Source organism: Geotrypetes seraphini, chromosome 3 (genome assembly GCF_902459505.1).
Source record: "Geotrypetes seraphini chromosome 3, aGeoSer1.1, whole genome shotgun sequence".
Classification (NCBI taxonomy): Eukaryota; Metazoa; Chordata; class Amphibia; order Gymnophiona; family Dermophiidae; genus Geotrypetes; species Geotrypetes seraphini.
The window spans coordinates 52,493,195-52,521,182 of record NC_047086.1 but is presented as its reverse complement, the minus strand read 5'-3'; the positions used below and the strand labels follow the sequence as shown (position 1 = coordinate 52,521,182).

At 42.7% G+C, this 27,988-nt stretch overlaps 1 protein-coding gene across 17 annotated transcripts in view; it reads left to right on the top strand.

The window, feature by feature from the left end:
• The window catches only part of RIMS1 (regulating synaptic membrane exocytosis 1), a 753,464-nt gene that overhangs the window by 410,495 nt on the left and 314,981 nt on the right, over window positions 1-27,988 (top strand). For all 17 annotated transcript variants that reach the window (XM_033935996.1, XM_033935980.1, XM_033935991.1 and 14 more), the window contains 2 exons: window positions 10,011-10,182; window positions 23,212-23,365. In XM_033935996.1, the coding sequence (XP_033791887.1) occupies window positions 10,011-10,182; window positions 23,212-23,365 (326 nt within the window). The remainder of the gene's footprint in view (window positions 1-10,010; window positions 10,183-23,211; window positions 23,366-27,988) is intronic.

The following is a 27,988-nucleotide window of genomic DNA, read 5'->3' as shown; positions in this document are numbered from 1 at the left end:
AGAAATCCTAAAAAGAAATGGGATGGTGCAACGGTCTTTCCAAACAAAAAGCAACCAAAATGATCAATGAAAACATAAATGTATTCATCCACAAAGTTGTAGACCTGACACAGCACTGTGATGCACCTGCCTCAGGACGCGAGTTCAGAATATATTTGACCCCTGAAGCAGGCGTATCACATGCCAAAACACAGTGCTGTGTCAGGTCTACAATTTTGTGGATGAACATGTTTATGTTTTTATTGATCCATTTGGCTGCTTTTTGTTTGTAAAGACCATTGTCACATCCCTTCTGTAGTAGATTTACCTTTATATTTAGGGCTTTTGTTTTGTGTGTGTGACCCACTTTTGGCTCTTCTTCAGTCCATGGGTGGATGGCCTGAATTTCCTTCTAGACTATTCTGATATAAAGCAGAATTCATAGCTTCATCATAGCAAGCTCCGTCATAGCAAGTAGTCAGGATAGGATTCTTACTTTTAAATACGTTTTGATTTCAACCAACAAAACATTCATTATTGTGAACAAGAAAGTAACTTTTTTTTTTTTTTTTAACTGCTCTGTCCAGAGGACATTATACCAAAATTATCCAGGCAGGTAATTTTCGTTATAGAAAGCAGTGGGCTCTTCCTAGCTATCCTCTCATGAACCCCATTCACATTGGCTTTTTTTATATTGGATTGAATTTAATAAATTTGGGATGCCGCTAAATACATTAGTGCTAAGTAATATACAATACTAACAAATTCAATTATGACCGACACAGGAATACTCACTCCATCCACAGCAAGTGAGGCCTGTAGATCTTTAAAGATTAATCTGGGGTTCTTTGTAAGTTCATGGATGATTTCTGAAGAGGTTTTGGGGAAATCTTGTCAAAAAAACTACTCTAGAGTAGAATCATCATCAGTCATCTTTTAAAAGTTTTAGATTGTCTGACAGCAGATGGATGGTGCGCCGAATGTTTAGGAATAATCTACCCCATCTAGACAAGAATTGACTGTTCTTTTTTATAGTTCCCCTAAAGTTTCTTTTGATTGTGGCATGATGAGAGCGGTTCATAGTCAGTGGTGTGCAAGACATTAGCGCGCCAACAATCCAGCGCAAGACAGAAGCATACCGCCCAAAACCTTATTTTTTAAGAGCTCTGACGGGGGGTGTTGGGGAGACCCCCCACACTTTAATGCATAGTGTTCGCGCTGCTGTTGGGGGGGTGGGGGGTGCAACCCCCTCCCATTATAGAGAAAACAGACCAGTTTCCGATTTTTTTTAGGAAAAGTTCCGTTTTCTCTATAATGTGGGGGGTTGCACCCCCCACACCCCCCCCAACGACAACGCGAACACTATGCATTAAAGTGTGTGGGGCTTCCCCAACACACATCCCCCGTCAGAGCTCTTAAATAAGTTTTTGGGTGGCGTTCGGCGGCGCGCTTCTGTCTTGCGCTGAATTGTCGGCGCGCTGGTGTCTCACGCGCGATTATCCCATCACCATGAGAGCTGATTAACCATTATGATAAAGACCAGAGTTAAAAGTAAAGGTAGTCCCATATATGCAAATATAAGTTGCGAATGACTTATGGGAGCTGTCACTTGTGCAGTGGTCTTCACACAGACTATTAGCAGGCTGATTTTCATTGCCTTCCCCAGTCATCTTTACTTCCTGATTAATTCTGAGTACTCATTTAGGGGTAAATTCAATAAATGGTGCCAACATTTAGATGGCAGTTAAGCACAAATTCTATAACTAGTTCTGCATGGAACTGCTGCTAGAGAACATTAAGGGAATAGCCCAAAATGAAATTGGACGTTTACAGATCATCCAAAATGCATCAATCAAACTTATAATGAACGCTAAGAAATTCGATCACGTGGCTCCCCTTCTTAAGAAAGCGCACTGGCTCCCAGTCGCGCACCGTATAATGTATAAATTAAGTCTGCTTACCTTGAAATCTTTGCTATACAAAACTCCAGTTTTGATTTATAAATCATTGATTCCCTATACCTCAACCAGACAATATTTAGAAATTGAATTCGATATGGATTAGACATGACAATTATGGGAAAAATAAGAAACCTTCTTGCAAAAAGGTGCACTAGCGGTTTTAGCATGCGCGCTAGCCGCTACCACCTCCTTTTAAGCAGGCGCATGCTATAGCATGTACTAATCCAGTGCGGGCGCTAAAAACGCTAGCGCACCTTTGTAAAAGGAGCCCTAAGTGGTGGTCTTCATCCATGTATTCTGATGGGGACGGGTGAATGTTATTAAAATGATGCTCCCCTGTTTAGCTCCTTTGAGATTCTATAAACTTTTGGAGCAGAAATTGAGTCAGTTTTTAGGGCACAATATGGTTTCAAGGATAGCAATGGAAAAATTAAAAGCTTCTTGATAAAGTGTCAGAATGAAATTCCCAGATTTATATTGTTATCATCTCACATTTTTATTTCAACCAGCCCTTTTATGATTTGGCCTGGATGCCTTCTCTTAGATGGCTACAGATTGAAGTAAATATTTGTCTCCCACTAAATTTACTTCTAGAAACAGTAGCAACATGGATGAAAGAGCACAAACTGAACTGAATCCTGGCAAAACAAAATTCATCCTCCTCGAAAATAACAAAACCCCCAACCATAATAAACCTAGTAATAAACTCACTCACATTCCCCATTCAACCCACTCTAAAACTTCTGGGAATGCTGATACACAGAGGCTGTACCATGCAGCCACAAATCAACAAAACAATACAGAAATCATTCGCAAGTTCGAAAATTCTTCGACAGAAAACAATTCCAGCTTGTGGTCCGGTCCCTAGTCCTGGGTCTTCTAGACCAGTGTTTCCCAACCCTGTCCTGGAGGACCACCAGCCAGTCGGGTCTTTGGGATAGCCCTAACGAATATTCATGAGAGAGATTTGCATATAATGGAGGTGAAAGGCATGCAAATCTGCTCCATTCATATTCACTAGGGCTATCCAGAAAACCTGACTGGCTGGTGGTCCTCCAGGACAGGGTTGGGAACCACTGTTCTAGACTAGTGCAACATCCTGTATCTCCCCTGCCTCGTAACCATGATAAAACAACTACAAACAGTACAAAACACAGCTCTGAGACTTATCTACTCACTGAGGAAACACGACCACATCACAGCGGCTTACTTCGATTCACACTGGCTCCTAATACAAACAAGAATACTATTTAAATTCTACTGTCTACTATTTAAGACCATAAACGGAGACTGCCCAGCCTACTTGAACAACCGACTAAACCAAACAACCACAACCAGACATAGGAGAACCCACACTCCATTCACGCACTCTCCAATCAGAAACGTTAAATGAAAAAAAAATGTACGATGGCCTTCTGGCCACTCAAGCAGCAAAACTAGACTACCAATTCTCCAATTTACTGATCAGGACCCCAGACCTACAGAAAAGAAATAAAAACCCTGCTATTCAAGAAATCCTTAAAGACAAACTAACACAGCAAGAATCATCTCAATCCCCAATAGTACCTGCTCCACTCCATAATACCATGTGAAATGTCCAAATAACTCCTTATGTAATCCGTCTTGAACCGCAGGTAATGGCGGATAGAAATCACTAATGCAATGTATCCTCCAACTAAACTTATCTCTCACCCGATCTTATTCTTTATTTTGTTGGCTTTTACTGCAATGGATAATATCTGTAAGAATATCTTCTTCATGTCAATCACTTTGGTTTAATTCACATATCCAGTTTTGCTATAAATGGGCTAACTATAGTCTTATCTCTTCGTCATATAGCAACTTCTACTGCATTACATTCTTTTTAAAAATTCTAAACATTACACCATGTCCCAGATAACATTTCTTCAACTTAGTACCTGTGTCCATGCATTGCCAAATTTTTTTAAATCATGGATATGTACCACGTCTCTATTATCCATTGTACCTGTACTTTTGACTACTGGACATTTGGCATCATATATTTATAATGCTGTTATACTACACAAATATGGCAAAATACAAACAGAGGGGCATAATCAAAAAAAGGTCTAAGTCCCCTTTCGGCCTAAGGCCCTAAACGTTGAAAGTAGAAGCAGGAAAAAATGTCCATTATAAAAAAACCATCCAAAAGGAGTTTTTTTTTGATAATGGCCTGCCTCTATGTTCAGCTGTTTAAACGCCCAGAGCACCACTACGTCTACACTAACACCATATAATCAACCTAAAAAAAGCCCAACTCCCAAACGCCCAAAACAAGAGCTTTTAGGCGAAGGAGGAGCCAGTCCTTCGCCTAAAAACTGGATTCTGTAACCGGTGGCTGTCAAAAACAACACCAGTTACAGAATCCACCCCCACTCTTGACAACATCAGGGCAGGAGGAAGCCCTCTTGCCCTGGTGAGCCGTGACCCCCCCTCCCCCCCAACAAGATCGGGGCAAGAGGGAGCCCAAGCCCTCTTCTCCGACAAGCCGTGACCCCCCTGACAAGATCGGGGCAGGAGGAAGCCCAAGCCCTCGACCCCCTCCCCCCCCGACAAGATCAGGGCAAAAAGGAGCCCAAGCCCTCTTGCCCCGGTGAGTCGCGACCCCCCTCCAACAAGATCATGGCAAGAGAGAGCCCAAGCCCTCTTGCTCTGGCAAGCCGCGACCCCCCTCCAACAAGATCAGGGCAAGAGGGAGCCCAAGCCCTCTTGCCCTGGCGAACCGCGACCCCCCCACCCCCACCAAGATATGGGCAGGAGGGATCCCAAACCCTTCTGTCCTTGACGCACTCCCTCCCATGATCGCCCCCCCGAACCCCTGATTGGCCCCCCCATGACCCACGAGACCCCCTCCAATCCTCCTCCCCGTACCTGTACAAGTTGGTCGAATGGATGGGTCCCAAGCCCGTCCTTCTGGCCGGCCAGCCATCCCTGGAATGGCGGGCCTTAGGGCCTGATTGGCCCAGGCAGCTCAAACCCCGCCCACAGGTAGGACCTGAGGCACCTGAGCCAACCGGAATCGGCCCAGTAGCCTTAGGCCCCTCCTATACCTGTTTTGATTTGGTCTAAGTCAAAACGTATAAGTGCCAACTAGGCAACCTGTCAAAAGTTTTGGTTATACCTGCTGTACACCTAGGTCTAGGTCGGCCCACCTCCCGCCCTTTCTCCTCCTCTAAAAATGCCTCTTTTCGCTCTATGCGTTTAGAGGCAGGGGAAAGGCCTAAGCTGGTTTTAGAAACGTCTAAAACCAGCTTTGGTTATGGGTACTTGGACGATCAGGCTTTCTGATCATCCAAGTACCCATTTAGGCCACTTTTTAGACTTTTTTTTATTTTATTTTGAGCCCCACAGTATGGGAAAAGTATGTTGGTCAGACCTTAGAAGAATCACTCTGGGACAAATTTTGGAGGCCAGCATTCAGTTACCAAATCTGCCTCATTAGCACAATTACATGTGCTGTTTTTTTGTTTTCTATCAAGCTGTATGGACTCTGGTCAGACTTCACAAAATTGGTCACCTTTTTTCTGATAAATGTTGTTGGCATTGCTTGTTTATAGGCATTTTGGCCCACATGCTATTTGAATGCCTACAACTATATTGGTTGAAGTTTTGGTTGACTATTCAAGATATTTGTCATACTAAAGCACCCATATTACTTGCAATTATTATCTGGAGATCACTGGCAATCACTGATTTGGATCCTATGGTTGGAAAACTTCCTGATATTTTATTATCCTTGGCATTTAGGATTGATCTGTCTTATTGGAAATCAATAGCAAGAATGCAATATGGACATTGGTGGAATTTGGTATGTCTAACAGGAAATTTGATGCAGCCTGTACAACTAGAACTAAAGTGTTTCTATTGACCTGTAAGACCATAGTCACTCTAGATTCATATGTAGATACTCATTTGTAATCCTAATGTCGCTTATTCATATTAATTGTAGGTTACATTTTTCTGGACTCTGGTTGTTATCTATTCTGTGATTTGTATGTTTTCCTTTTTCTTCTATGTTCTCTGTTGTTAAAATTCATTAAAGATATTGAACTGAAATGAAGTTGTACATGCAACTGACCATATTCTATAAATTGGGTGACCATCTTTATGTGCTAAGCTGAGCTTGGCTGACAGAAATCTCGGTGTGGGATTTGAACTGAGGCTATAGGTACAGTGGGCAAGTTAAATATTGTTTATAACACAAGACCTCGTTATAGACTCAAAACCTAGACCTTTATAAAGGAGAGAGTGCCCATATCAGCTATGCAGATTTATTCTGTTGAATGGTTCATTAGTTACTTGATTCTAATAAGCTAATTAAGTATACATGTACACATATTTTTTCAGATGAGAATACATAGAGGGGCATAATCAAAACTTTAAAACATCCAAAAACCTGCCTAAGTTGGTACGTTGACGTCCTAATAGCAGGGACGTCCAAGTGCTGATATTCAAAACAAACTTTCTGGAGGTTCAGCAGAACTTCTAAACTGCATCCAGAGCTCAAAAAGGCGTGTTGGGAGGTGTATTATGGGCGGGAATCAGGCAGGCTTCCATCGGGATGTCCTGAAGCAATAATCAAAGCTTTTCCAGGACATCCTAAGCAGAATTTATATGCCAGTACTTAGATCAAAATAAAACAGGTCAAAGTGCCCCAAAGGTGATCAAACTGACATGAGGGTTTAAGGCATGACCCCTCCTTACTCCCCCAGTGGTCATGAACCCCTCCCACCACCCAAAGATGGGGGGAAAAAAAAACGCATTGAGGGCTTGCCATCAGCTGAAAGCAGCAGAGGAATCCCCATCAGCTGAGATGGTTTTCGGGATTCCTGCTGGCTCACCTGATAGGGATTCCTCTTGCCAAGATCAGCTGAGCTGTAGAGCCCTCCACCTGACATTCCCTTGACATACCCGGACCCCTCTCCCGCATCCCCCCTTATCATCTAACATGCTGGACCCCCCATCCCCCAACATTGCTGGACTACCCCTGACATCCCTGGTCCCTCCCCGACATTCCTCAACATTGTTGGACCCCCCCCCCCCCACATCTCTGGACTCCCTCCTATATCTGCCAATGACAGATTGGCAGGAGGGAAACCCACTCCTTCTTGCCTACAGTGCTGTGTGCTGTGAATGATGGGCCTTCCCATTACATCTTAGGATGCAGTGGGAGGGGCCTAAGGCCCTGATTGTCTCAAATTGGGAGGGGGAAGGCCCGTCATTTGCATCATTCACAGCACACGGCCCTGTGAGCAGGAGGGAGTGGGCTTCCCTCCTACTGATCTGTCATCGGCAGGTATGGGAGGATCTGTGGAGGTGGATTCAACAATGTTGGGGGATGTGGGAGGAGGGGTGCAGGGAGTCTGGGGATGTCAGGGGGATGTTGGGGTGAGGGGTGTAGGGCTCATTAGCTCAGCTGAAACTAGTAAGGGGAATCCCCATCAGCTGAGCCAGCAGTAATTCAGCTGATGGAGATTCTTCTTCCGCCATCAGACAAGGTAGTTGGGTACGTCTACAAAACTTGCTTTTTGTGCATTTTTCATGTGGATGCTTTTATCTTTGAAAATGGCCAAAAAAGATAGACGTCATAAGGACCAAAACTTATACATAGGTCATTTTCAGAAATAAAAGATAGACGTCTGGCAGTTTTGAAAATGGACATTTTTTCTGTTGCCTTTGTGGACGTTTTGCTCAAAACATCCAACTTCAGACTTACACGTCCTATCAAAATTGCCCCTCATATTGTTCAGCTATTTTTATGACGGCTCTGTATGGGGCAGGAGCGTAGGAAGATTGCTCCTGCCCAATGTCACCGCTAGACCACCAGGTAAGGTCTGGGGGATGTCCGGGGGCAGCGTTTTTCCATTAAAAAACAAGGGGCAATAAAAATTGCAAATAACCGAATTCACAAGTGGGGAAACCGCAAATCGGGAGGGGGAGCTGTACAAACAATTGCACAAATCTGGGTATCCTTTGCTAGTGCAGAAACTCCCTGATTTGCAATCCTCTAGGCACGTAAATGTCTAGGGAAATGTGAACCTACAGAACCTACTAGCGATAACCAAAGGTTTATCTCAGTAATTGTACCTAATGAACAATTCCAAGGTGGAATATATATTTTTTATTATATAAAAATAAATATTGCTGATAATTAGCAAAATGTCACACAAACACACAATCAATATTAATCAGGCTATACAAAATATATACAACCGCGCATAATAAAAAAATAGATAACTGAATAAATATTCAGTTACGATACTAAAAAGAATTGTGTGACACAGTGGTTAGAGTTACAGCCTTATCACCCCGAGGTTGTGGTTCAAGTCTCATGCTGCTCCTTGTGACCCTGGGCAAGTATTTAATCCCCTATTGTCACAGGTACATTAGGTAGAGTGTGAGCCCACCGAGACAGATAAGAAAAAATGCTTGAATACATGAATGTAAACCACTTCGGTTATAAATAGTATATAAATACTATAAGTAAAAAAACCTGGAGAACGTTCTGGTATGTATTGGTTCAGGCAGGGAGGCAGCCATGTCAATTTAGTTCAGGCCTAGTCAGAGTTTGGTTCATAGGCCTCAGTTACATAAAAGGTGACACACTGAGGACACCTCTACATTTCAAAATGTACATCCTTTACAACAAGATGTATTACATTTATTAAAAAGGAGGAAGGACGACCAAATGGCATCTGGCGAAGTTAACAAGTGAAGTGAAGGAAGCTATAAGAGCTAAAAGAGAATTCTTCAGAAAGTGGAAGAAGGATCCAACTGAAAATAATTGTAAACAGCACAAGGAATGGCAAGTCAAATGCAATAAGGAAGGTAAAGAGACCTTGAAAAGAAGATTGCGTTGGAAGCAAAAATAGTAAAAGCTTTTTTAGGTATATTAAAAGCAAGAAGCTCCCCAGTTTTCTCCTAGCATGCACACTCTTCTCTTAAAGAGCAGATTTTCTCCAGGGCTAGGGATTTCCCTCAAAGCTCTGATGTACAGATTTCCCCAAAGACCACTCAAAGGCAGAAGTGGGGAGCTCCAACTCCTTTACTGAACTTAGGTGCAAAACTCTACAGTTCTAAGGTAGTCGTTCAGTTCTATAAAATTGTAAGGCTCCACACTTTTCCCTCTATCCGTATCTCTGATTCCTTTAGCAATAATCAATTTGCCAAGTTAAATAGTCTCCCAGTTTCTAGGGCAAATTGATTTTTTTCAGTAATGAGTTCTTTAAGATGAAAGATCTTCCTGGGTGAGGTAAACATATCCCTTTCTAGTTCCATGTACAGGCTCTCCTTCCTAGAATCCACCTCCTCAAAGACCTGTAATTGTATACTATGCCCACTTTCCAGCTCTGGGTAGAGCTTCTGCTTGTTCTCCCCTTGGTTCCATCAGACTGAAGGAGCCAGAACATTGATGGATTTTAGCCATGCCTGTGACAGATACAAGAGGGTTGAAGAGTCATAGGGAAGACGCGACTAAGGGAAGCTAGTGCTGGGGTTGCATTTAGCAATTTTATATGCACATCTGTCTTGATAAGAAATGTATAAACGGCAGACTGCATGGGCTATTTTGATCTTTCCTTGCCATTATCTGTTATTTACTATTAACATTCAAGAATGACCTGAAGAAAGGAGATCTCTAGAAACAAATGATAAGATTTCAAACAAATGTATAAAGATTTTTATTTTAAAAAAAAGCATACAATTGTGGTTAGTAAAAAATATATTAAGATCAAAAGAAACAGTCTGGTAATCAAATTCAAAAAATAGAATTGTAGAATCAAAAAAGAGACCAACTGAAATCTTTAAAAACTGGCTGGGAAGTGTTATTCATTGTTTTATGGGACTATATAGTGATGTATGTTTCAGCGTTTTATAATATTAGCAAATAGAGGCCGGGTGACTTTTTGAACTGGCTGATTTAAAGTGACCTTTTTGCAAAATCATATTTTTGAAAAAATTGAGGTGAAACGGTAATCATATTGCTTGAAGCTAGGTGGCAGCATACTATTAATTTCAGCATTTCCATTTACAACAGTGTTTTTGTTTTAGTGATAAAAGTAAAAGGAGGACCAAAACAGTAAAGAAAAGCCTTGAACCAAAATGGAATCAAACGTTTCTCTACACGCATGTACATCGCAAAGATTTTAGAGAAAGAATGTTAGAAATAACAGCGTGGGACCAGCCCAGAATTCAAGAAGAAGAAAGTGAATTTCTTGGAGAGGTATGGTTCTTTAAACACAAAACATTATTTTCCCCATTACTTTGTAAGATTCTGGTACAGTCTCTTGGTATTTTATTTGTATTTCTGTCTGCAAAGAAACTGATTAACCAAGGGGTATTTTTTTCCTGAAGCACAAACAGAACATGGTAAAACTTTACTAAATTGGGTCTAAGGTATTTTAAATTGTATGCTGAATTTTTATACTTGTAATACTATTGTGCCATACCCAGCTGGACAAAGACAACTAAAGATACATTTGCCTTACTCTTGCTCTCATGAGCACTTTCTCATGGATGGGAAGTACATATATTTATCATTGGACAAGCAGGCAGCATATTCTCACATGTGGGTGATATCATCCATGGAGCCCGGTATGAACAGTGTGAAAAGTGTACTGTCACTTTAAACTTTTTAAGAAGCTATGAGATTGCCCACATCGTGCACACGCAAGTGCCTTCCTGCCCGATGTCGGCTTGCGGTTCCTCAGTTTTTTGTTCTCCACAAAGCAAAGTAGTTGTGTTTGGACTCTGTCCAAATCACATTGCCTTCCCAGTTAGCATACTTTTTGCCTTTCAGCTTATTTTTCTTTTCTTTTATCTAGAATAATAGTGTCTGTCTTTGGTTCTTTTTTCTTTAAAAAATAAATAAACAACCGTTAATTTTTTTTCTCAGTCAGGCCTTCGGGCCTTCTCTCTCTGGTGTTTTTTTCATATCGGGGTGCAACCATTTAGTTTTTTTTACTTATCCACCGAGATTTTTCCTCACATGTCAAGGCCTTCTTCCTCATCTTCTGAAATCTCTCAGGCTATTAATTCCATAGCCTCTAAAAAGGCCCCTGGCCCTGATGGACTAACGTCAGAATTTTACAAAACTTTCCAAGATGTTCTTATTCTCTAATTCTTACAGTTTATAAATTATCTTGTTGATTCTGGTAATGTTCGCCGAATCAAGTATCATCATTCTCCCAAAGCCTGGCAAGGACAAACAACTCATTCCAAATTACAGACCCCTATCATTAATCAATGTTGATGTGAAAATATTCACAAAAATCTTATCCAGCAAACTTCATTCCATAATCTCCAAACTTATCATCCCAGATCAGAGCGGTTTCATCACAGGTTGTTTTTCCAATGATAACACGTGCATCTTTTCAAATCCATACCCGAGATCAACACCTCTTAGCCATGGGAATAGATGCGGAAAAGACCTTTGACAGGGTAGAGAGGCCTTTTATCTTTCAGGTCTTAAGATGGTTTGGGTTCTTTCCAATCTTCATAAAAAAGGTGAAAGTCTTATACTCATCTCCCACAGGAATGCCCACTGTCCCCTCTGCTCTTCGAACTGGCAATGGAACCCCTTCTGCCATGCATGGATTTCATCTCAAAGATACAGAGATCAAAGTTTCGACATACGTGTACGATATCTTACTCTACATATCTTCATCTTCCTTACCGTACTTGTTGTAAATAATCCAAGATTACTCTGCCATCTCTGGGTATAAACTCAATGCAAATAAATCCAAAGTCATGCCTCTTAATTGTCCTGGCATCAAACACGAAGTCCTTCAGCATGGCTTTCACTGGTCAGACTCGAAAATTAAATAACTTGGTATATTTTTTGGCCCCTTCATTGACGATACGATACAACATAACGTTGATCACCTAACGTCCTTAATCAAAGATTTGATTAGCAAATGGTCTCCACTTAACTTATCCTGGTGGGGAAGGTTAGAAACCATCAGAATGATGATCTCCCCAAAAATCAACTGCATACTCATCATGCTTCCATTCCGCCTACCTAAACACATATACAAAACTTTGGACTCTTCTAATGCAATTTCTATGGAACAAAAAACAACCTCGCATAGCTCTAAACAAATTAAAAGCTATTAGAATTAGAGGCAGTATTAATTTTCCTTGCTTCTATCTATACAACAATGCATTTCTATTGAGACAATGGTCCCAATGGCACTATTCACAAGGTGGCAAAGATCTACCAGCTTGGCAACTATTGGAACAAGCCATGATGGAAAACCTTTCATACGCTGAGAGATTGGAGAAACTGGGTCTCTTTTCTCTGGAGAAGAGGAGACTTAGAGGGGATATGATAGAGACTTATAAGATCATTAGGGGCATAGAGAGAGTAGAGAGGGACAGATTCTTCAAACTTTCAAAAAATAAAAGAACAAGAGGGCATTTGGAAAAGTTGAAAGGGGACAGATTCAATACGAATGCCAGGAAGTTCTTCTTTACCCAACGTGTGGTGGACACTTGGAATGCGCTTCCGGAGGACGTTATAGGGCAGAATACAGTACTGGGATTTAAGAGAGGATTGGACATTTTCCTGCTGGAAAAGGGAATAGAAGGGTATAAATAGAGGATTACTACTCAGGTCCTGGACCTGTTGGGCCGCCGCGTGAGCGGACTGCTGGGCAAGATGGACCTCAGGTCTGACCCAGCAGAGGCATTGCTTATGTTCTTATGTATGGAGAAAATCACCTAAAATCACTAGCAAGTATACTTTTAACCAAATTAAAGAAGTCTGATAACCAAATTAGAGAACTGATATTCTCTCATCTTCCAAGGTTGCCATAATAGAAATAGACTCTCTAATGACAATCAAATTGTCCAGCTCGAACATGATGCCAGTATGGGATAATCCCTTGATAAAGATACAAAATGCAGTCATTTCGTGGCACATTTGGCAAAACTGTGAGATTTGAAATATCTGTGACCTACTCATTGATAATTGGTGGATGTCCTTTGCAGAGTTATCCAATCACTACAGATTATCTCTTAACCAACATTTCAAATGGTTGCAACTTCATCCAGATTCATATAATGTGAAGGATTGCCTAAGTCTAATGACACTAGTTCAAAAATTCTCATCCCAGACGGGTAAAGTGTCTCTTTGGTACAAGCTTCTACAGACTTCCACTTATAGAGCTCCCACAATTTCGGAATCCAATTGCCTCAAAGAACTGAATCTCCCTTTAGTTGCAATAGATTGGTCTTTCATCTGGTTCAATTTATTCAAATCCATCAATTCTGCATCTTTATTACAATCTACCTTCTTTTTGTTACATAAAGCCACATGGACTCCCATCCTCTCAAACAAGATCGACCCTTCCATGTCTCCTAACTGTTGGTCTTGTCAGTAATCACCTGGTTCCTTGGAACATTTACTATTCTCATGCAAACACCTCTCATTATATTGGGAAAAGGTCTGGAACACAGTGTGTTCTAGTTTGGATCTCAAAGAATGACTCAATTTCTCCATTATTATTTTTATGTCTCAAGACCTTAGCACTCACTTGAATGACCATAAGATCAAGCTGCTCACCATTCTGATGTCAATAGCTATCAAAAATTTCCTTTATTATTAGAAAGACTTATCAAAAGTTGATGTCCATGCATGGTGGAATAATATTTGCATGATCAGTAAATTTGATAGGGTTTTGGCAGAGAAAAATAATACTCTTTCCAAATACTCTCTCATATGGTCACCTTTAACCCAATTCTATGCGCATTAACATGCTCAATGGATGCATCTCCTTTTGCTACATTATACCTGTCACGGCTTCAGCAAAGGAAGATCTTGCTTGACAAATTTACTGTACTTCTTCAAGGGAGTAAATAGGCAGATAGACAAGGGTGACCCGGTCGACATCGTATATCTAGATTTTCAGAAGGCATTCGACAAGATCCTGCATGAACATCTACTTCAAAAAATTGTGAGCCATGAATTGAGGGTGATATACTCAGGTGGATTAAAAACTGGTTGGTGGATAGGAAACAGAGAGTGGGGATAAATGGACAATACTCAGAGTGGAAAAGCGTCACGAGTGGGGTGCCACAGGGTTCGGTGCTTGGGCCTGTGCTGCTCAACATATTTATGAACGACCTAGAAATTGGCATGACAAGTGAGGTGATTAAGTTTTCAGACGATACAAAGTTATTCAGAGTAGTGAGGACACAGAAGGATTGCAAAGACCTACAACGAGACATAAACACACTCGAGGAATGGGCCGTGAAATGGCAAATGAGGTTCAACGTGGATAAATGCAAGGTGATGCATGTCAGTAACAAAAATCATATGCACGAATACAGGATGTCTGGTGCTGTACTCAGAGAGAGCCCCCAGGAAAGAGACTTGGGAGTACTTGTAGAGAAGTCAATGAAACCGTCCACGCAATGTGCAGTGGCGGCGAAAAGGGCAAACAGAATGCTAGGAACAATTAAGAAGGGGATCACAAACAGATCTGAAAAGGTTATCATGCCGTTGTACCGGGCCATGGTAGCCCCCTCCCCCCACCTGGAATACTGCATCCAACACTGGTCACCGTACATGAAAAAGGACATAGTACTACTCGAAAGGATCCAGAGAAGAGTGACAAAAATGGTTAAGGACTGGAGGAGTTGCTGGAGAAACTGGGCCTCTTCTCCCTTGAAAAGAGGAGACTGTGAGGGGACATGATCGAAACATTCAAGATATTGAAGGGAACTGACTTAGTAGAGAAAGAGAGACTGTTCACCCTCTCCGAGGTGAACATAAGAACTGCCATCTCCGGATCAGACCTTCGGTCCATCATGTCCGGTGATCCGCACACGCGGAGGCCCAGCCAGCTGTACACCTGGCATAATTTTAGTCACCCATATCCCTCTATGCCTCTCGTAAGGAGATGTGCATCTAGTTTGCTTTTAAATCCTAGAACGGTGGATTCTGCAATATCCTCCTCTGGGAGAGCATTCCAGGTGCCCACCACTCGTTGCGTGAAGCAGAACTTCCTGATATTTGTTCTGGACTTGTCCCCCCCTTAGCTTCAGTCCATGTCCTCTTGTCCGTGTCACATTGGACATTGTAAATAATTTTTTTTCCTGCTCTATTTTTTTGATTCCTTTCAGTATTTTGAAAGTCTCGATCATATCACCTCGCAGTCTCCTTTTCTCAGGAGAGAACAATCCCAGTCTCTTAAGTCATCCTTCGTATTCCAAGTACTCCATACCTTTTATTAGCTTTGTTGCTCGTCTCTGCACCCTCTCCAGCAGTTTTATATCTTTCTTTAGGTTGGGAGACCAATGTTGGGCACAGTATTCTAAGTGTGGTCTGACCATTGCTCTATAAAGCGGCATTATAACTTTCTCCGATCTACTCGTGATTCCTTTCTTTATCATGCTTAACATTCTATTTGCTTTCTTTGCCGCTGCCGCGCATTGTGCCGATGGTTTCGGGGTCCTATCTATCAGTACACCCAGGTCCTTTTCTTGTTTGCTCTTACCCAGAGTTGCACCTGACATTCTTTACTCGTGTTCCTTGTTCTTTCTGCCTAAATGCATTACTTTGCACTTTTCCAAATTAAACTTCATCTGCCATTTCTCCGCCCATTTCTCTAACTGACACAAGTCACTCTGGAGTTCTCGCTATTCTTCTGCGATCTGATTGCCCGGCATAGCTTTGTGTCATCTGCAAACTTGATGATCTCACTGGATGTTCTTTCTTCTAGGTCATTGATGAAAATATTAAATAAGATGGGCCCAAGTACCGAGCCCTGGGGCACACCGCTAGTCACTTTCTCCCAGTCTGATAACTTCCCATTTATGCCCACTCTCTGCTTTCTGTTCTCCAGCTATTTGCCTATCCATCTTAGTATATCTCCCTCTATTCCATGGCTTTGTAGTTTTCTGAGAAGTCTTTCATGTGGAGCCTTGTCGAATGCTTTCTGGAAGTCCAAGTATATTATGTCCACCGGTTCTCCACTATCAATTTGTTTGTTCACGGTCTCAAAAAATTGAAGTAAATTTGTCAAACTTGATTTCCCTTTCCTGAAGCTATGTTGACTGGCTCTCATCAGGTCGTGTGTATCCAAGTGCCGGACTATGCTATCTTTAATCAGTGCTTCAACCATCTTTCCAGGGACAGACGTAAGACTCACAGGTCTGTAGTTGCCCGGTTCTCCTCTTGATCCTTTTTTTGAAAATTGGTGTGACGTTCGCTTTCTTCCAATCGTCCGGTATCTGTCCAGTTCTAATTGACAGGTTGGCAAGTTTTTGCAAAAGCTCTCCGATTTCAACCTTCAGTTCTTTTAAGACTCTCGGGTGAATTCCATCAGGTCCAGGGGATTTGTCGCTTTTAAGATTGTCGATCTGTTAGTATATCTGGTCCAAGTCCACTTCTACTGTGGTGAAGCTGTCCTCTATTACTCCTTTGAACACTTTCACTGCTTCTGGTATTGCTGCGGTGTCCTCCTTCATAAAGACAGACGCAAAGAAGGAATTTAGTATGTCTGCAATTTGTTTGTCCTCCTTGATGTACCCTTTTCTTCCCTGGCCATCCAGCGGTCCCACCGCCTCTTTTGCAGGCTTGAAATTTTTGGCATCTTGTGCTATTTTCTCCTCATAGTCCTTTTTGGCATCCCTCACCGCCTTGTGACATTTCTTCTGATCATCTTTGTGTTTGTTCCAAGCTTTGGTTGTTTTTGTGCGTTTCCATTTTTTAAAGGAGTCCTTCTTTTCTTTTATGGCTTCCTTCACCTCTCTAGTAATCCATGCCGGTTCTCTTTTGCCTTTAGTTTTCCTTTCTTTGGAAATCCGTGGAATGTAGAGATTTTGTGCTTCCGTGATAGTATTTTTCAGTAGGGACCATGCCTGATCTACCGTTTTAACTTTGTCCATCTTTTTCTTGAGCCATTGTTTCACCATGGTTCTCATGCTATCGTATCTAGGCTTCAATGCTAGGCTTCAATGCTAAGAAATGTAAGGTCATGTACCTCGGAAGCGGAAATCCATGCAGGACGTACTTCTTGAATGGAGAAACTTTAACTAGGACTTCAGCAGAACGAGATTTAGGAGTAATCATCAGTGCAGACATGAAAACTGCCAATCAAGTGGAGAAGGCTTCATCTAAGGCAAGGCAGATATTGGGTTGTATCAATAGAAGTTTCGTCAGCCAAAAGCCTGAAGTCATAATGCCGTTGTACAGGGCCATGGTGAGACCTCATCTGGAGTACTGTGTGCAATTCTGGAGGCCACATTACAGTAAAGATGTGCGCAGAATTGAATCGGTTCAACGGATGGCCACCAGGATGATCTCGGGGCTCAAGGGTCTCTCGTACGAAGAGAGACTGAACAAATTGCTGCTCTACACTCTTGAGGAACGTAGGGAGAGGGGAGACATGATCGAAACATTTAAGTACCTCACGGGACGTGTCGAAGTGGAAGATGATATTTTCTTTCTCAAGGGACCCTCGGCCACAAGAGGGCACCTGCTCAAACTCAGGGGCGGAAAATTTCATGGCGACACCAGAAAGTATTTCTTCACAGAGAGAGTGGTTGATCATTGGAACAAGCTTCCAGTGCAGGTGATCGAGGCAGACAGCGTGCCAGACTTTAAGAATAAGTGGGATACCCATGTGGGATCCCTACGAGGGTCAAGATAAGGAAATTGGGTCATTAGGGCATAGACAGGTGGTGGGTAAGCAGAGTGGGCAGACTTGATGGGCTGTAGCCCTTTTCTGCCGTCATCTTCTATGTTTCTATCTTCCCTTTTGAAAGTTTAAGGTCATGGTTAAGGTTTTGGTATGTTTCCCTTTCCCGATGTCAAGTTTAAAGTTGATCAGAGAACCAGAGGGCACTTGCTAAAGTTAAGAGAATAGATTCCATACAAATGTAAGGAAGTTCTTCTTCACCCAGAGAGTGATAGAAATCTGGAACGCTCTTCCAGCGGCTGTGATAGGGGAAAGCACCCTTCAGGGATTCAAGTAATGGTTGGATAAGTTCCTGCTGGAACAGAACATATGCAGGTAAGGCTAGACTCAAATAGGGCACTAGTCTTTGACCTAAGGGCCGCCACGTGAGCAGGCTTCTGGGCACGATGGACCATTGGTCTGACCCTGCAGTGGCAAATCTTATGTTCTTATATGCTCTGTGGTGTTTACCTTGTGTTGCAGTTACTTTGAATAATGATCTACTTTCTTGTTACTCTTTATTTGAAACCTAAAAAAAGAAAAAGTTTGAATTGCAATACTTGGTGTGGTCTGAGTTCTTGGAGGAGAGAGGAGATTGGCTTGTGTGTTCTTGCAGCAGACCCCAGCTTGGAAGTTGGTCCCGGCCTTGGTCCCAAACAAATCATTTATGTGCCCCATCAGCCAGCTTCAAGGAAGAGTTTAGGCTGTATTTGGGTAGTAATTTTATTAACTCTGTTTATGTGATTGGGGAGAATTCCTCCCAGTGCCTATCTGCTGGGTATTTTGTTTGTGGAGGGTCTTCTCACTCTCTTTTGATTTTGCACTGTTTCCTAGTACTTCTATGCAGTTTGCTGTGTTTCCATTGTTAGTGTTGGTTCTGATGTGGTGTACTTTTGCTTTGAAAAAAATTGCCGGTTCTGCTTGGGTATTTGTTGATTTGGCTGTTAATTCAGTTGAATTATTTAGGAAGTATGTTATTAGAAATAATTTTTTTCAAGTCTGGTTTTCCTTTTCCAGTTTGTTTGGAATAATACTTACGTTTGGCTAGTTTTGTTTGGGTTTTGGAAGGGTTGATCTTTTTTCTCCGTAAGATTTTGTTTTCTTCAATTTGCTACTTATTCTATTTTCTTTCTAGGATCCTGTATTCCCATTATAGTGATAGTAGTTCTTCTATGAACCAGGGTGATTTTCTTCTATGATTTTTTTTCACTTGTATAGAGTATATTTCAACTAGTACTTCTGTGTGCACTCCTGTATCTGTAGTTATTCATCTAGAAACAAAATTACGTGAAATTCCATAAGTTAATTAAGAGGGAAATTATATAAATAGCTCTCAAAATTTGGCACGATAAAATTTGCACTGATCGATATTCTATAATGGGCATTCATTGATTGATGCCCTTTATAGAATAGCATATAGCACTGGGATTAATGCTAGAGAATGACATGGCATAATAGGACAGACCAATGGTCCATCTAGCCCAGTTGCTTGTTTCCACAGTAGCCAATCCAGGTCAGAGTAAATGGCAGAAACCCAAATAATAGCAAAATTCCATGCTACTGATCCAGGGCAAGCAGTGGCTTCCTCCACGTCTGTCTCAATAGCACGTTATGGACTTTTCCACCATAAGCTTCGGCAAACCTTTCTTAAATCCAGAAACACTAACCACTGTAACCACATCCTCTGGAAATAACCAGAGTATAACAATTCTATGCGTATAAAAAAAAATCCTCCTATTTGTTTTACAAGTATTCCCATATTATTTCATTGAGTGTCCCCTGATTTTTGTCGATTAATTTTGTACCCATTCTACACTACTCAGGATTTTGTAGACCTCAACCATATTCCCCTCAACCATTTCTCTTCCAAGTTGAAGAGCCCCAACCTTTTTAGAATTTCCTCATATGAGAGATGTTCCATCTCCTTTATCATTGATCTTTGAACCTTTTCTAATTCAAAATTCCTCCAATTTATGTGTGTGGTTGTAGAATGTGGAAGGGATCTACACCAGTGGTCTCAAACTTGCGGCCCGCCAGGTATTGATTCTTTAAGGAAAACTTGTGCCTTAAGGCCCGGATTCTGTATAGGATGCCCGTCCCGGGCATCCTATACAGAATCGGAACAAAACCCGCCCAAAGTAATCCCGATTCTATAACCAACGTCCATGTTGCAGACGCCGGTTACAGAATCGGATTTTTGGCCCAAATTCTGTATAGGACGCGGCCGCTATACTTTATCGCAGCAAGGAATTTCCCTGCCTCGATTAGTATAGCGGCCACAACTACGGCCGCCACTCTCCCCAACCCCCCCCCGATGTTCACAGCAGATGGTTGCCCAACCCCTCCAGCCGAAATAACCCGCCACCCCCAAAGATCACCGGCATGAGGGTACCCAACCCCTCCTGCTGGACTCCCCCAATGACCCCCCCAAACAAAATGCCCTAACCGCCCTCCCCGGACTCCCCCTACGGCCTTCCCGAAGATCGCCGGCAGGAGGGTGCCCAACCCCTCCTGCCGGACCCCCCCCTCAATGAACTCCCCCACCCTGAAATCCCCCTGAAGCTTACCGCCAAGTTGGCTGGACAGGTCTTCGCACCATCCGGCCAGCAGGCCTGCCTCTGTCCAAATGATCCTGCCGACTCAGCTGATCAAAGGGAAAATACCCCTGCCATGATCATTTGAGCTGGCTGTGGCAGAGGACACCCCCACCCTCAAAATTGGCAGGAGGAATGCCCACTCCCTCCTTCCTAATACCTCCCCCATCAGAGACTAGCAGGAAGGATACCCATTCCTTCCTACCAACAGTCCTCGATTTCCTTAGACCCCCCATCATGGATTGGCAGGAGGGATCCCCACTCCCTCCTGCCAGTCTCCAATGGGGGTGTCAGGGTTCAGGGAGCCCATTCCCTCCTGACACTGTCCCTCAAATCCCCAACCCCCCTCCATTGTGGATTGGCAGGAGGAATGCCCACTCCCTCCTGCCGTCGACCCGGGGAGTCCTGTTCAAGGACTCCCTTGCCATGATCAGCTGATGCAAGGGGTCCCTCAGCAAAGATAGGTGGCTGAGCCACGATTCTCTAACTGGTGCTGGTGACATGGGCACCGGTTAGAGGATTGGAGGGGGGAGGGGGGTTAGGCGTCTGTTTGTTAGGGTAGGCACAATTATTTATAGGACGCTGGTACCCAATTCTCAGCCGTTTAGGTGGCTGTCAAGACCTGCGTCCTATACAGAATCAGGCCTAAGATGTGCAATAAATATGATTAATAAATATGATTAATTTTAAAAACTCTATTTTATCAATCAAATAAAAAGTTTATATGTGATCTTAAAAGAACACTACCACCAATAGTATAGAGGCAATAGAATAATAAAGAATACAAGAATGATTCTACTTGCCTCTGAATATATAGACAGGTGCAGAGCTAAAAATCATTCATAAATAAATGCACTCGCATCTAAAATGTCATCAATATATATTGCAGAGACAAAAACTACTAAACTGATCTAAAACAGATGCTGTAGTTTTGTTTGCAACTCACACTACACCAATCAAAACTTTAAAGGATAGAAACAAATCGCAAAAGACTAAAAATAATAATAATAACAATAAGCTGCAGCAAAAAGGGTGTATTGCAGCAATGGCTACTCAGGCAAATAACCCAGAGCTGCTATAGGTTTACATGTAAAATATCCTTTACAAAATTATCTCCTTAAAGAGCTACTTTCAATTTAATGTGCCCTAATGGAGAGTCCCTTAGTCCGTCCTCATCATTGGAATATCTGGGATCAGATTCCCTAGGGCCCGATTCACCTCATCAAGTCCCTAAAAATAATTACTCTCTCTTTCAAAAAACAAAAGAACCTTCTCTCAGAGACCAGCAGATGGTGTTCCAAATCAGTATATTAAATTTACTGTAGAAACCTAACACAATTCATATTCCTTCCCACTTCAATTTTTCAACACTCCTAGGGGTCCTTTGAAACGATACCTCTTTATCAGCTCTGCTCTATCATGTGCCCTTCTTTTTGATTCCATCCTTACTCTGGTGTCGGTTCAACAAGGGGCTGGTACCCAGTATCCCAACCAGGGACCCCAATCGCTATTAGTAGCTCTTCTGATGAACTAAAACTTGTCATCTTTGAACATCTCTCCAAACCAGGCACCAGGGACTAGAGCAGGGGTGTCCAATCTGCAGCCTAGTGAAGTATTTTGTGCGGCTCCGGTCAAGGGCAATGCAGTGTTTTCCTCTGCTGCCCCTATTTGTTTACCGTCTTGCCGGCTCCCTCCTCTATCTTACTGCAGCGTTTGCATGTTTGTGCGGCCCAAGAAACATTTTTTTCGGCCAATGCGGCCCAGGAAAGCCAAAAGGTTAGACACCCCTGGACTAGAGCTTGCAGTGGTTGCTTGTACTCCTTCACCTTCTTCCATCCTCACTTCTTTCTCAGCATGACCCCTTCTTTGCAATCAGGCAACAGTACTAACTGTTACATCACATAGGAAGAACCTTCCCGCCCCCCAATAGAATTCTCAGGTGATTCCTTTATGACATAATCTGCCCAGTGGCAATATCTACTGGCGTTAATGTTATATTTAAATCTTTTTATTGTTGAACCATGAAAAACAAACAAAGCACATATACAATTAGGCCAAGTTCAACAATCACAGCATTTCCAGGCACATCTCACCCCCCAACCCCCCCTCCCCATGAACATTGTATCGTATAAGAGCACCACAGCTGCTCAGTAGGTGGGTCAGGAGAGATCCACTGTTGCAGAATACTCCATAGCACCATTATCACTGACCACCTCACAAACCACAGCAAATCCCTCTTTTACTGGTATTAAAGTTAAGAACACACAACACTGGTTAGGAGGACCACAGGATCCCTTTATATTAGCTTTATACATATCTGTGCTAAAAATGAAGTTAGTTAATGGACTGATAGGGTAGGCACAATTTCCAGCTGACCTCCTACCCCTCTACTAATATCTCCCCAATGACCCTATCAAGTAACCAACCCTAAACTACTTCTTCCCTACTAGTAATCCACAATTCTCCTCCCTTCCTCAATTTCTCCCCTTTGCATCTACTATTTAACGTCCCCTAAACTGCAATTTCCCCTGCATCTATTATGTAAGCGTCCCCTAAATTGTAACTTCCTGGAAATGTCCAGCAGTCTTATTCTGTAATCCGCTTAAAACTGCAAGGTACAGGCAGAATAGAAGTCACTAATGTAATGTAATGTAATGATAAGCTAAAAAAAATGCATGGCTGCTTTTAATATGCTTATTAGTACATAAAACTTTAAGGGCTTCTTTTACGAAGGCGCGTTAGGGCCTTAACGCACGGAATAGCGCATGCTAGCCGCTACCGTCAACTCTTGATAAGGCAGTAGTTTTTCGGCTAGCGCGCACTAATCCAGTGCGTGCGCTAAAAACGCTAGCGCACCTTGGTAATAGGAGCCCTAAGTGATCTAACTCAGCAGATATAGCATACTGTTATGCACAATTAATTCTTGCATTGAAAGATTTCTCAGTTACTGCATTTACGTTTTTGTTTTTGCAGATTCTTATAGAGCTGGAAACTGCCCTTTTAGATGATCAACCACATTGGTATAAATTACAGACCCATGATGAATCCTCACTACCTCTGCCTCAGCCATCACCATTCATGCCACGGAGACATATCCATGGAGAAAGTTCGAACAAAAAATTACAGAGTAGGTTCTGATTCCCTTTTTAAAAAAAAAAAAAAAATATATATATATATATTTCAATGCTTTGCTCAAGAATGTCTCTAGCTACTTCACTAAAACCTCTTGACCCACATTTGGGTGACCTATACAAAATCTGAGGGATAGTGCCTTGTAAAAGTTTTCAATCTTTTGTGCATAGTTCATATTCTGTTGTCTAAAAAGTACTCTGTCCATAGGCATTTAGTAACTTAGACATTTGGAGAGGCTAAAGTTGGCCAGGGCTATGGAAGGGTGAGGTGTAGAAGGACAAATTTAAATCCTTAGGGTTAGGACATGTGTCAGTGGGGGCATATTTCAACACAGTCTCTCCCTCCCCCTTCCATCAAGCATCTCCTCTTTATGTGTGTCTTCCTCATCCCCAACCATGAAGCTTATCCTACCCCCAGTCATCCAGGATTTCTTCTTTTTCCCTCCCCCCTCCCCCACCTTCCAACATTACCCCTCTCTCTCTCCCCCTACCATGCAGCCTTTTTTTTCTCTCCTCCACTTCCAGCCATCCAGGATCTATTCTCTATCTCTGTTTATACCCCCCCTTTCCAACATTGCCCCGTGTCTCTCTCACCCATCATTCAGGATTGCCCATGTCTCTCTCTCTCCTTCTCCCACTATCCAGATTTGCCCCAGTGTCTCTCTCTTCCTCCCTAATTCTCCTGTCTCTCTCCTTTTCCTCCTCCATTCATGAGCTCAGACACCTCTATATGGTCATAACAAGAAAGCTTTCTCTCCCCACCTGCAACCGCTGCCTTCCCGATTCGCTGGTTGCAAATAAGAAACTGTACACAGAGCTATAGTATGCTGCTGCTGGCTTTGCCGACCCCACCCCTTATGATGTAGCTTTCCATTCAGGGAAGACCGGCAGAGGTGGCAGCACGCAGAGTTCTATGGCCCTGCTCAGAGCTTCTTGTTTATTTGCCACCAGTGAATCAGAGAGGCAGCAGCAGGTTGGACAGGTAGGGAGGCGAAGCTTCACATTTGTTTTTGTAGTTCATTGAAATTACAGGGAGAAAAGGAAGGTCATGGTTGGGATGGGAAGGCTTAACTTTCTCAAGCTTCTTATACGGATGCCTATGACACTGCGTAATATTCAAAGTAAATTAACCAGGCACGAGAGGCAGTGCCACTGAATATCGGCTTTGACCAGCCATGTCCAAAGTGGGCAGGTCAGGGCAGTACAGGGGGCAGAGTTGGAGAGGAACCAGCATTCGCTCTGAAGCTCCCTGATATCTCTCCTCGCTCATCTCCCCCCATGCTCCCCCCCGGTGATTTCCGCTCATTGGACAAGCCCTTCTTATCTGTACCCTTCTCTTCCACTGCCAACTCCAGACTCCGTCCCTTCTTTCTTGTGGCGCCATATGCCTGGAACAGGTTGCCTGAATCAATACGTCATGCTCCGTCCCTGGTAGTGTTCAAATCCCAGCTAAAGACCCACTTTTTTGAAACTGCTTTCAACTCTTAACTCCGCCTCACTGTTGTCAGATACCCATACCCGCTATAATCTCCCCAATCCTGGTGCTGTCAGATACCTATATCCACTTTAACCTCCCCAACCCTGAAATGTCCTGTCTAAATTAGATTGTAAGCTCTTCTGAGCAGGAGCTGTCTATTGTATGTTAAAATGTACACCTTTCAATGCTATAGAAATAATAAATAGTAGTAATGTGAATGATGGCACACAAAAAAAAGAAGCTAGATTTTTGGGAGCTGTGATTATAATCTTATTTACAGCAGTGGTTCTGTTTAGCAGTGTTAGTTCTTGTATTATAGTGCCTAATCAATTTCTATAATATATATTTTATAGAAACTGATTAGCCTTAGGAGACTAGACAGCTTTGGATAGTTAGGTCCTCTTTTACTGAGTTGCACTATAACTGCTGTTACCATCTGTTAGTTGCAAACTGTTTATGTACAGTATTTGCAGTGCCTCTGTGTTAACCCTAGGGCAGGGGTGTCCAATGTCGGTCCTCGAGGGCCGCAATCCAGTCGGGTTTTCTGGATTTCCCCAATGAATATGCATTGAAAGCAGTGCATGCACATAGATCTCATGCATATTCATTGGGGAAATCCTGAAAACCCGACTGGATTGCGGCCCTCGAGGACTGACATTGGACACCCCTGCCCTAGGGGATGTGACCAGCGGCAGCCTATACAGTCAATGTGGTGATAAAACACCATACAAGTTTTACTAATGCACTAAATGCCACTTATTAAGGTGGTTTTTAACCGTTCTGTTTTATCTGCTTCTTTAGCAGTTAAATTTGGAACTTGAATGCACTATAACTTAAAAAAAATTATTTGATATACTGCCTGTTAAAGAAGTATCTAGACCAGTGTTTCCCAACCCTGGCCTGGAGGACCACCAGCCAGTCGGGTTTTTGGGATAACCCTAATAAATATGCATGAGAGAGATTTGCATATAATGGAGGTGAAAGGCATGCGAATCTCCTCCATGCATATTCATTAGGGCTATCCTGAAAACCTGACTGGCTGGTGATCCTCCAGGACAGGGTTGGGAACCACTGATCTAGACGGTTTACATAAAATCAAATTCTCTTCCCCATTCATTCTATGCAGTTGAGAAAGAAATTAGTGCATATTGTCAACTGCTGCACTAACTTTAATGTGAAAATGTATTTGTATGCCCCCCAATTTGACTCTTAACTGCTTATTATTTTTTTAGAAAACTATTAAAGACACAACTATTTGACAAATTTGTAACCCAAGCTTCCTAATGCTTTTTAAATATAACATGTATTGTGTACATTCTAGAAATTGATGTATCTTTTTAACGGTATATTTGCTGGATGTTCAGCCTTATCTGCTGTGAGCCGCCTAGAACCATTCATGATCTGGCGATATATAAGAATAAATTATTATTATATTATTATTCACATGCTTTTATAAAAAGGGCCCTTAATTTGATGGCTCATCTAAAATTTGATAAATCAAAACTAGTACAAAAACAGGAGAAAAGATTAACCACTATAAACTAGATCCACAGAAGGTTAATCTACAGAAATAAATAAGCATCTGGTTTAATGATAATGGTTCAAAATGAAGGAAAAGATCTCAGAATTGCCACTCCCAGGATAATAATAATATTGTCCAAAAGGGAATTGTGGCATGTGGTATCTTTCATTGATCATGAAGGTTTTTTGATCAATGAAAGATACCACATGCCACAATTCCCTTTTGGACAATATTATTATTATCCTGGGAGTGGCAATTCTGAGATCTTTTCCTTCATTTTGAACCATTACCATTAAACCAGATGCTTATTTATTTCATCTAAAATTTGAACCATAGCGGATAACTGGAATATTTTTTCTTTTATTTTCTAAAGGAAGATTTCATAAATGGCAAGCATAGACAAAAATCCTTAATCTTCCAATGTAGGTTAATGAATATTTTGATACATTTCTGAGTGTTTGACTAGATCCACCTCCCACACTTAAGAAGCTTGGAAATAAAGACAGAACAATACTAAGTTCCATGTCAAGAAGAGTGAATCTTTCCTACCACATTGTACTGATGTCGTTCATTTCATCACATGTCAAGTAGCAGATTATTATCTGACTTGAAAGAACAAGCACCAGAGACAGTTGCTTTGGTGCAGTGATTGATTGAAGAAAGACTGAATTATTGGAAATGGGTGACCAAAGCCATCGTTGAGAAAAGCAAAATACAGTGGTACCTTGGATTACGAGCATAATCCGTTCCAGGAGCATGCTCGTAATCCAAAATGCTCGTTTATCAAAGCGAGTTTCCCCATAGGAAATAATGGAAACTCGCTTTGATGCGTTTCCCCCCCCTCCCCCCTCCGAGAACCATCATTGCTTCCCTCGAAGGCCCCCCCCTGCGATCAGGCCCCCCCCTGCCTCGAACCGGCACCCCTCCCGCCACGATCCGACCACCCCTGACACGATTGGGCACCCCCCCGCCGCTTCTTACCCTCATCTGGGCACTCTTGAAGATCGGCTTACTCGTCTGCTGGGCCTTGAGCATCTGAGTATGCTTAAGGCCTGCGAGTTCACGTTCACGTTCAGAACGTGAACTCGCAGGCCTTGAGCATGCTCAGATGCTCAAGGCCCAGCAGACGAGGAGGCCGAGCTTCAAGAGTGCCCAGATGAGGGTAAGAAGTGGCGGGGGGGTGCCCAATTGTGTCGGGGGGATGTCGGATCGTGTCAGGGGGGTGCCCAATCGTGTCGGGGGGGGTGCCGGATCGTGGCGGGGGGGTGCCCAATCGTGTCGGGGGGGTCGGATCGTGGTGGGGGGGGTGCCCGTTCGAGGCAGGGGGGGGTGCCGGATTGCGGGGGGGGGGGGGGTGCTCGTAAATTGAGCCATGCTCGGTTTCCGAGGCACCGATTTTGCAAATGTTTTGCTCGTCTTGCAAAACACTCGCAAACCGGTGCACTCATAAACCGAGGTACCACTGTAATCAGAACAGATGACTACTGCCATATTGTTCAGAGTTCTATCCACTGGAGATCCACTGCTTTTCTCTGCTCCCTCCTTTGCCTTCATGTCATGCGAACTGCACATACTGCTACTATTACTTATTTCTATAGTGCTGCCAGACGCACGCAGCAC